This window comes from Lycium barbarum, chromosome 6, assembly GCF_019175385.1.
Source record: "Lycium barbarum isolate Lr01 chromosome 6, ASM1917538v2, whole genome shotgun sequence".
NCBI classification, from domain to species: domain Eukaryota; kingdom Viridiplantae; phylum Streptophyta; class Magnoliopsida; order Solanales; family Solanaceae; genus Lycium; species Lycium barbarum.
Genome location: NC_083342.1, coordinates 131,469,470 through 131,479,944, shown reverse-complemented (window position 1 = coordinate 131,479,944; position 10,475 = coordinate 131,469,470). Strand labels below are relative to the sequence as shown.

At 32.2% G+C, this 10,475-nt stretch overlaps 2 protein-coding genes across 2 annotated transcripts; one reads left to right on the top strand and one right to left on the bottom strand.

The window, feature by feature from the left end:
• Positions 1 to 1,034: 1,034 nt before the first annotated feature.
• Positions 1,035 to 2,098, bottom strand: LOC132600229 (uncharacterized). Its single transcript, XM_060313314.1, has 2 exons — positions 1,603 to 2,098; positions 1,035 to 1,274 (listed from the first exon to the last, which is right to left on the bottom strand). The coding sequence occupies exons 1-2, from the start codon at positions 2,018 to 2,020 to the stop codon at positions 1,183 to 1,185; spliced, it is 510 nt and encodes a 169-aa protein (XP_060169297.1). The 5' UTR covers positions 2,021 to 2,098; the 3' UTR covers positions 1,035 to 1,182.
• Positions 2,099 to 4,867: 2,769 nt separating this feature from the next.
• On the top strand, positions 4,868 to 6,034 carry LOC132644680 (uncharacterized). The gene has a single exon (XM_060361287.1). It carries the CDS (start codon positions 4,907 to 4,909, stop codon positions 6,032 to 6,034), a length of 1,128 nt encoding a protein of 375 aa, XP_060217270.1. The 5' UTR covers positions 4,868 to 4,906.
• The last annotated feature ends 4,441 nt before the right edge of the window (positions 6,035 to 10,475 follow it).

The window sequence follows — 10,475 nt, the reverse complement described above, 5'->3', positions numbered from 1 at the left end:
AAGATCGTTTATATAGTATGGGGCTACATTATTAATCTGTATGCAACATTTAATTTCACCTCATAATATCCGTATATATTATTGTGTTATTCTTATAAGACATGAAATATGAGTTTCTTTACAATATTTTAAATCCTAGACCCTAATAATATTCCTAAGCAAAGCATCACAACACTGTGAAAATGACCGATTTTAACCAAATCTTCTTATTGTTCAATTCAAGGAAATTAAAAGAGGATAAGATAATGTGGAAGATTTATTGCCATAATAACCACTAATTAAATTACTCATCAGTATATCTTTCTCACGTTTTCCGTGTGATTTTGTACTATCATTGCGAATGAAAATGTTTACTTTTGCTTTTTTTAATCTCAGTATCACGGATTCACGGTAATGCCAACGGCACTCCCTCGACATGTAAGTATGTACTTATCTGTATTTAATGTTTACACCAACTATGTCTTCACGTATACTTTTATCACTAAATCATAAGTACTAATTAATGAACACGATTTTTATCTTAATTTATAGCTTAATCATGATAAATTAATATAATTTGATGTAACCGTTACATATTGTTAAGGTTTAAATTAGTTAGGGAACACTAGAACATTCCGAGAAATGCAAAACATCAACCCCTTTTTCTTTTTTTTTAAGTGATAATGACAAATTAAAGAATCCATAAAGAATCACGAGAACATTATTGCACCTGTGATCATTGGCATTTGGCAAACTAACAAGAATCTGTAATTTAGTTTTACTAACCTAATAATCACAAATTTTAATTATATTAATAAATAAACCCCAAAACTTTCAAAATAATTTCCCTTAGGGCACAAAACATTCTTCAGTTATAGAAACAACTAGAAATAAGGAAGTAACATCTATCAACATCTTCAATTCTAGAGCAAAAGAAAGAAAGTGAAACTTATTTTTTGTTTACTATTATTGTTATACTGACAAATATAAGCAATCTACCTTTTGTGGTGATCATTAAGATGCAGAAAAGGAGAAACAATAAAAAACAGATGGAGTAAATAAGCATTCAATTCCATTTATATATAATTGAGCAAAACATACAGACATATGTATTTATACATCTTGTTTGTACCTACTCTTACGACAGAGTTTAGAAATCTACGTAATATTCTCGAATATCACTAACTTTAAATTCTAAATCAATTACCCTAACACGGAAGGTGATGGAAGCACTGAAAGAGCCACCACTTGTGCCCATTGTTTCAACCTCATCTTCACTTCCTTGGGATCATCACCTTCACAAATATAACAGAACAATATAATTAGAAAATATTAAAATAGCTACAATCACGCAGGGCAGAGCTAAATATTACAAAACGAACTTAGAAGCTTTTACTTAGATTTTATATTTGTATAAGAAAATGTATTAAATTAATTGTAAGCCTATCTGATTTTTTGAAATTTATTATATATATAAATATTTAATAATGAACCTACTAATTAAATGAGCTATACTTTGAGAGTTAATTGAAAACTCATAAACTTTAAATCCCTCCCCGTCTAAAATTGCGTTTTTCAAAATTTTGGACTTTGATAAATTATTTCATAGAGATTTATTTTTACCTGGTTCAACAATGGAGACAGAGCTTTCAACAGACTTCGGAGTTTCACAGTCAGAAGTTCCCATCGAAACAGAAGAAGAAGATCTAGATAACTTATTCACAGCTTGATAAAGCTCCAAAGCTGGAAAAGCTTTAGTAAGCTTAGGATCCAAATCCGAATTCAAATCAAAACCAAACCCTAATTCAAAACAAGCACGTAGTTCTTCAAGATCCTCGTCGGTAACGCTCATTGAACGACGATGTTCAGCTGCGGCGATGGTCATGTTACGGCGGTGGTCTGCGGCGGTGAAGCTCATGGAACGGCGGTCGGCGGCGAGACGCATACGATGATTGTTCCTACGTTTGAGCCAAGCTTCCTCACGTTGAATGTCGGGTGACCATGATTTGTATTTGAAGAGAGTTTTTTTGTGTTCTGACATTATTAGACCCACACGACGCTGACAACTAGCTAGCGCCGCCTTTTTGGTCTGAAGATAAAGTTACAGAAGTTGATTTGCTTGAATATATATACAGTTGAGGGTGGGAAGTGGGGGTCAGGTGGGCTGGGCTGATCTTGGTATCATTATAATAATCTTACTAGGAATCAATTCTGTAGTATATTCGATTTGGTATTTGTTGTGGGCCCATTGATCTGTTACTTGTACCTTTTCCCACTATCACCGAGGGAATTACAATACTCTCCTTTTTTTCAATCGACATGAACATATTTTCTTATTATTCCGTGCATAGAAAATAACTCTTTTTATTATTAACAATAATTTATCTTTATATAATGATCTATAGTCACATAAAATATGCAGGCTTAATGCATATGCAGTCCTCTAAACTTGCATTTTTTTTTCTATTTTGATACTTTAACTAAGTGTTGTTCCTATTGAACCCTTGAACTTGATCTCAAGTGTGTCTATCAAACACAATCCGACTTACATAACATATATGATGAGTTTCAATTTTTTTTTTTTAGCCTTGCGCGTGAATGTCAATCATATCCTATGGGAAAAATTCAACCAATTAAAATACCCTAACCATTTGAAAGAAGTACACGCAGTTAGGGGTGTACATGGACCGGGTTAGTTCGGATTTCTTAAACACCAAACCAAACTAATTGCATCGGGTTTTAAATTTATATACCAAACCAAACCAATAAAATTCGGGTTTTTCAACCTCGGATTTTCTCGGGTTATTCGTGTTGTTTTCGGAATAGTCTTGATACAAAATATATAACTTTTACTTCAAATATTTTTTTAGTCCTAGTAAAATACAACTATGTAATTAAAGTGTTTCATAAGAAAATAACACAAAATGTGAGAAGAGTGATGACATTGTATTAAAATATTCAACAAAAGATAATAAAATCGGTTAAAATAAATATTGCTAATTAATAAGCCATAAAGAAAATGACCGTAATCTAAAAATACTAAGTCATCCTAGAATAAGTACGGCTAATAAGTATTAATTATATGACAAGAAAAAAAAACTTAAGTAATGTATTTTCACTCTCTAAACCAATTATGCAAAGCTAAAGGAGATATATCCTACATTATTGTCATTCCTAGTGGTAAATTGAATTTCTTTTGTTAGTATTAGTGTTGAGTTGATTTTGGTTTGGACTTTATATGAGTTAATAACATCCATAGGATATAAAACCTATTCACATTCAAAATTCTAATTTCAAGCTTGAATAATATGATAATAGATAAAAAAAACTACAAAAAAAAATTAAGAAATATTTATAAATTACATTACAAATAAATATTTTTATGTATAAAATATTTTAAAAATTGAATACATGTAATGTCGGGTTGGTTTGGTTCGGTTTGACTTTTTTTAGCTAAAACCAAACTAAACCAATTATAGTCGGGTTTTTTTTTTTCAACACCAAACCAAGTCAAACCAAACCACTAATCGGGTTTTTTCTCATTTTGATTCGGTTTATCGGTTTGATGCGATTTACTTTGTACATCCCTACACACAATCATGTACCATCAACGTCAAATTAGCAAATGCTTATCCTGCTTCAATTCTGAGAAGATTAAGAAATAGTAGTTTATAAGGAAAAAGAATTTTATTGTTATCTAAATGACAATTAATAATGAGATTACTATGATCTTATATAAATGATCTATATTATTAGTTAAAAAGTACATGGGGTTATTCTATTTTAATTAATAAAATGAAGTTAAGAAAAAAAAATTGCTTCCCTCTTTTTTATTAGTACATGGATTTTAAAAGAAAAGAAACAAGTTAAAATAAAAATTTATTAGGAAAGAATGTGTTTAAAAAGAAAAAGAAAAGAAATAATATGTCTATTAGGAAAATGATATTTTTGACCCAACAAAGTAACAATAAGTGCATTTTTGACCCGGTAAAGTAACTACAGGGGTATTTTTGACCAAACTATTAGTGAAGGACATTTTTGCTCAATTTGCACAGTTTAAGGACATTTTTTACCCTTTTATGTTCTTTAAATAACTGTCTCGTGTCACACCTATTCTTTAACAATGGATCTTTTTCTCCTCTTGAATTTTAGATTTTTTATTGGACATAGTTACTTGCTCATTAATTTCTTTTGAATTATAATGTCAACCTAGTGTGTTTAGCAAAAATTTTAGCATAGTAAATTAAAAGGTACACCACTATCCTATTTCAGGTCATTATCATAATAAATACAGCCTCTAAACCCATTTATTGTATAGTTCAATTATGCACCTTTGCGTGCTTACTTTTAGCAAAAATCTCCACTTATATAAATTTCACCGGCGATGTTTTAAGTCAAGACTAAGCATGCTTAATTATTTTACAGTTGAACTAAAAAAGTGTTTAACGTTTGATGTTTTTTTAGTTTAATTTCTGTAATTAAAATAGGATTTGTAGTCCAAACAATTTAGGAATAGGTTTTCTAATTCTAGTTAAATTAGGTTTTGCACTATTATAAATATGAGTGTTGCTACTTAGTTTCTATAGACAATTATAGAGAACATTAGAATTATCAAGTTCCCTTACAAAAATCTCCTCATCTTGAGTACGCATAATTTTTCGAAAAAATGGGATCTTATCAATTAATCGGAGAGAAGATTAATGATGCGCGATTACTGTGGGATCTCGAACAAGGGAATGTGCCAGTTCAGACTAAAAATTTCTCTCCTAGCGTTGAGATTATTACAAGTGATGGAACAAAAGACAACAATAATGTTGAATTGTCTTTCCAAAAAATTGCTTCATCACCAACATCAACTGGTTCTAGTGTTGCAGGATGTGGTCGCGTTCTTTCTCTTGACATTTTTCGCGGGCTTACTGTCACGTTGATGATATTTGTGGAATACGCTGGTGGAATTTATCCTTCCGTTAATCATTCACCGTGGAATGGTATAACCCTGGCGGATTTTGTCATGCCATTTTTCCTCTTCATTGTTGGGGTGTCACTTGGACTCGCGTACAAGAACTTGCCCTGCAGACTGACTGCGACTAGAAAAGCAATGCACCGCGCTTTTAAGCTTTTCATCATTGGCCTCTTTCTTCAAGGAGGCTATTTTCATGGCGTAAACGATCTAACTTATGGAGTGGACGTTGAGAACATTAGATGGATGGGTATATTGCAGAGAATTGCAATATCATTCTTGGTAGCAGCTATGTGTGAAATTTGGCTTAAGGCTACTAATTATAAAGTCAACTCAGGACAATCTTTGCTGAAGAAATACCGCCTTCAATGGGCCTTGACTATAATTGTCACTATTGTATACCTTTCTTTGTTCTACGGTTTATATGTTCCTGATTGGGAGTATCATATTCCAACGGAATCACAAATATTCTCAGTGAAATGTGGTGTACGAGGAGACATTGGGCCAGCATGTAATGCTGTAGGAATGATCGATCGAAAAATATTGGGAATTCACCACTTATATACCAGACCTATTTACGGACGATTAAAAAAATGTAGTGTCAATTCTCCTAATTACGGTCCCCTTCCTCCAGATGCTCCATCATGGTGTCGCGCCCCATTCGATCCAGAAGGACTATTGAGCTCATTAATGGCAGTTGTAACTTGCTTCATTGGTCTGCATTATGGGCACATTATTGTCCATTTCAAGGATCATAAAGTTAGAATTCAGCAATGGTTGATACCGTCCTTTTGTCTTGTACTATTGGGTGTAATATGTGACTGTTTTGGGATGCATTTGAATAAGGTGTTGTACTCATTCAGTTATATGTGTGTTACTGCTGGTGCTGCTGGATTTCTCTTCACTGTAGTCTATATGGTGGTTGATGTGTGGGGCTATAGAAAATACTGGACCATAGTACTGAAATGGATGGGAACGAACGCGCTGCTGATTTACGTTCTTGTATCGTGCAATATCTTGCCGGTTATTTTACAGGGATTTTATTGGAGACGACCTGAAAATAACCTTCTCAGATTGATTGGTATCGGACATTAAAAGTAGACAAGCAATTGGTCTACTTGATTATTTTTTGGCGGTAAGTGAACTTCAAAGCTAGGACGAGGCAAATCTTTCCATCTTATGTGTGACACACTCTAGCATTAATATTGCTTTTAGTTGGGATTGTTAGTCAATTGTTACATTAGTTAGTCTATTTTAAGTATAATTCTATAGTAGTGTTCTAGATTAATGATTGTAACTCATTCATGCTTGTTCATCAATTACTTGGTTTATTAATTAAGGACTTGTCATCATCTATTTTCTTTTCGTTTGCAAAAAACAAAACTAATTAACCCTTCAGAGAGGGTCGGGAAGATTTATTATATTATATGTATAAGATCAATAGTATCACATAGATCTTTTATCAATGTACAATTGCACCGCAGATATATGCTAAACATAAAGTCATTATTTATGTCACCGACAACTTAATCTAGTGAAGAAAATTGAATTAAGGAATCAAGAGGTTTCAAGTTCAGATATAATAAATTATAATTTCCCTTCAAATATTTGCACATATAAGTGAATGTTTTAGAGCACTTCTACTACTCGAACATAAAAGAAAAAAAGAAGAGGAGATAAGCATGTCAAACTCCTGCAAAACAGACAGATAAAGAATATTAAGGGCTTAAGGCCCAAATTCTGTGTAGTTGCTTACCGGCCCAGTCTGTATTGGTTTTCCCAGAAAACAGAGAGTCCAACTGTTAACTAACCCATTTAAATGGCCCAGTGGAAATTTATACACGAATCCAACTATTACCAAGGTTCCTTCCAAAGTTGGCTCTTAAAATATGAAATAGGGTTAATGACATCTTTGGGCTTTGGTCCCCAGTTATTGATAGACTCTGATTTCAGTCCCCGTAATATCTTCCCAAACACATTAACTTTCAATTAATTGAAATGTGCACTTTTTATCCCTTTGATTGTGATATTCACACATTTACCAAAAAGATTAACCGTTCCAACATTAATTACTTGTGCGTTGATTTAAAACGTGTATTGTTACTCCATATCGAAAGAGTAGTATAGCTCTAAAAGTAGTCAAAATATAACATATAAGTAGGGGTGTTCATGTTTTGGTTAAAAACCGATCCGAAGCGTAAATCGAACCAAACCGATATTTACTTGGGTGGGGTTTGGTTTGATTTTAATTTTTTTAAAATCGATAATATTTGGTTTGGTTATGGTTTTACTAAAAACAACCAGAAGAAAAAATCGAAGCGAACCGATAATTTTATACATAATTTTTATAATTATATATATATATATATATATATATATATATATATATATATATATATATATATATATATATATATATATATACAAACAATACATTAATTTTTATAGATACTTTTAAATAATTTGTATACTTTTTAAGCATAATTTTATTTATCTCTAATAGACTAATGAACTTTATACCTTAAGCTCATTTTAAAAAGAAATCTATAAATTCAAACTCATTTATTCAAAGAAACTACTATGAGATTTACCTAAATTTATTTTTTGTATTTCTTATAAACTTTATTCACTTAATTGAAACTTATAAATGCTAAGACATTTTCTCCATAATCCAAGAAAACTATAGCTACCACAATAAAAGGGTAATAACGAATTATAAGTTGGAAAAGGATAAAAATTTCTCTCCTAATTGTAGGAAAAAAAGACATCAAAGAGAGAAATACCATTAGTTTTCTTTAAAACCAAAAAATCGACCCAAACCGGAGCAAACAAACTACAACCAAACCGATGCATATGTGTTATATTTGGTTTGGTTTGATTTTAATAATTTTAAAAATCGATTAGATTAGTTTGGTTTTGATTTTAACCCAAAATCGACCTAAACCGACCCATGAACAAACCCGCATATAAGGACCAAAACACATATTTTTATTAACTGAAGATTAAATGTCTTGAGGTCATATAATACGAGGAATAAAATCATAATATACCAATGACTCAGGAACCACTAGTGCTATTATATCTATAAATTATAAATAACATAATATTTTTATTACAGAAATGGTAGCTATAACTGACTCAAGTTTTTTCACCACATTAGAGGGAACTTGAACCGAAAAAAGAAAAGAAAAAAAAATAGAGCATGACATCTCTTTCGGAATTGATAAGCTTTTTTATTATTACATATAGTGGAGATAAATTGATGGATCAATTTAATATAGTATTATTGAGGAAGGGGAGATTGGAGAATACCTATTACTCAACCACATTTTGAGCATTTAGCTATTACTCTTCAACAGTGCGTGTTTGACTAATAAGAAATGAGATATGGCACACTACTCTTCATATTAAATTATTCAAGCTAAGTGGATGCCCGCACCTCCAGATTTACTTTTCACATCATGGACAAAGGCCACAAAATACAAATCGTTGAGGAATCTTACTTTCTGAACGAAAATAAATAAATTACCACTGCTGTCGGTTAAAATGCACCCATCTTTTACTTTGGCATAAATTCTAGAAGAACCACAACTCTTGTACGCGTAGATAAAGATTGGCAGATTTTACCATATTTTTTAAATATTGTAGTGTTCCGGTCAGCTTGTAAGTAGCATAATTATTGAATATTGCGTAACTTTATTGTCAAGATTTGGATAGATAAAGAGAACTAGAATTTTACTTCCGCGCTATCAATATAAATCTGAAATTTGATGTTCTTTATCCATTTCATTGACTATTGAATCATATGATTGGGTGCAAGATTTTACCATAATTATAACATTAATGACCTGACTCGTATCCACTATAATATGTCCAGTACTGTACGTTCGCACCTATTCTTCTATCTTCACATACTTTGTGGTTTATCCACAGATGCATTTTACTATTCAAGTGCAGAGTATCAATTACTCTATGCCGTTGGCAGTAAAACTTATCTAAAAATAAATAAAATAAACGGTTGGCTGGCCATTTTCTTGCTAGCTTTTGGAATTCATACCAAGAAGTGTTTTCATGCCAGCAACCTGTATACTGTAAAAACTGGGTATATGCAAGACCGGTGAGATTGGGGGCCGAGGGTAAAACCAAATGAGCACGAGTATGTTTGGTCTTTTCTTCAGACCGGGAGATTTGCACCGAAGGCGGCTGACCCGAGATGAAAGAAGTGTACCCGTTGATCCGGCGTCACCGAACCAAACTCAACGTGGCAGTTAGTCTGATTTCTCCAAGTCAAGTTTACGTGGCCGTTAGTCCGATTTCTCCATGTCCGAACTTATCGTGGCCGTTGGTCTGATTTACCAGTTGCGGTGCTGCCACGCGTCAAGACCGTTCTGTCATTTTGTACTGACAACCGTACGGGTGTCAGACCGTACTGTACTACCTTATCCTTTTAGGGTTTCTTTATTTTAAAAGACATTGTATTGTATTCAAGGCCCATGAGGACCTATAAATAGATGACATTTCCCTACTTTTAGAGGTTGACTTTTGAGATCTAGAACATTGTAATAGAAAAATATATTGAAGTTCTCTTTCTCTCTCTCATTTTAGTCCGAATTTGAAGTATACTTTGGCTTGTTCATCCACTCAATACAATATATTGCCATATATACATATACTTAACTCAATCATCAATGTCAATATATTTATTGTAGGCGAAAACTTACATATCTATATATATTATTATAAATAAGTCTATATCAATTTCATATCAACCGAATAATAGATTAAAATCATCTACATATCCTATACCTCACTTACAATTCCAATTGTTATCGAAATTCGAGGTAAACACAACCTGCATCGACTCATTTAAATTCTCAGAGAAGAAATCAACAATCAAAATATTTTTATGCAATCCAAAAAATCTCGAAAAAGAAAAAAGGCGTGAGACGATAAACCCACAAGTCAGACACACGTGAGATTGACTATATAGTAAACTCAGAAATTACAACCATGTGTCATGACGATAAACCCACAAGTCAGACCCGAAAATTCAAAATTTTTATATCTTATATTTAGCCTTACCCATGTTATATGTGTCCAATACTAATTAGTCTAAAGTTCCAATAGATTAGTAACCTACAACCTTATCATTATAATATTGCGTCCAATATAGAATTTCTACCAAATTAAATATAATATACCTTGAAAACCTGGAGCTTACTTCGTAACTTTAAGAACAAGACAACTTCAAATGAAACAGAGGGAATAATATAGAACTGAACTATGTAACATGATACCTTTTGGTTCAGTCATAATAACTATTTGCTTAATCCACATATTTGATTTCACATTATGCTAAGACCTGCAACTTGGTAACTGACCCACATGAATTTCGTTCCTAATAAGGTTGTCTTAAAGGCACAAAAATTAAAACCGAAAACTCGAAATATCCAAACCGATTAACCCCAAACCAAACTTAAAGAATCCAATCCAATCCGAATTTATTTGGATTGGATTTGAATTGTAATTTCTTCAA

Coding starts and splice junctions, on each gene's coding strand:
- LOC132600229 (XM_060313314.1), bottom strand. CDS start 2,020: ATGTCAGAACACAAAAAAACTCTCTTCAAATACAAATCATGGTCACCC. Junction 1,275..1,602: donor TGTCTCCATTGTTGAACCAG/GTAAAAATAAAT, acceptor ATATTTGTGAAG/GTGATGATCCCAAGGAAGTG.
- LOC132644680 (XM_060361287.1), top strand. CDS start 4,907: ATGATATTTGTGGAATACGCTGGTGGAATTTATCCTTCCGTTAATCAT.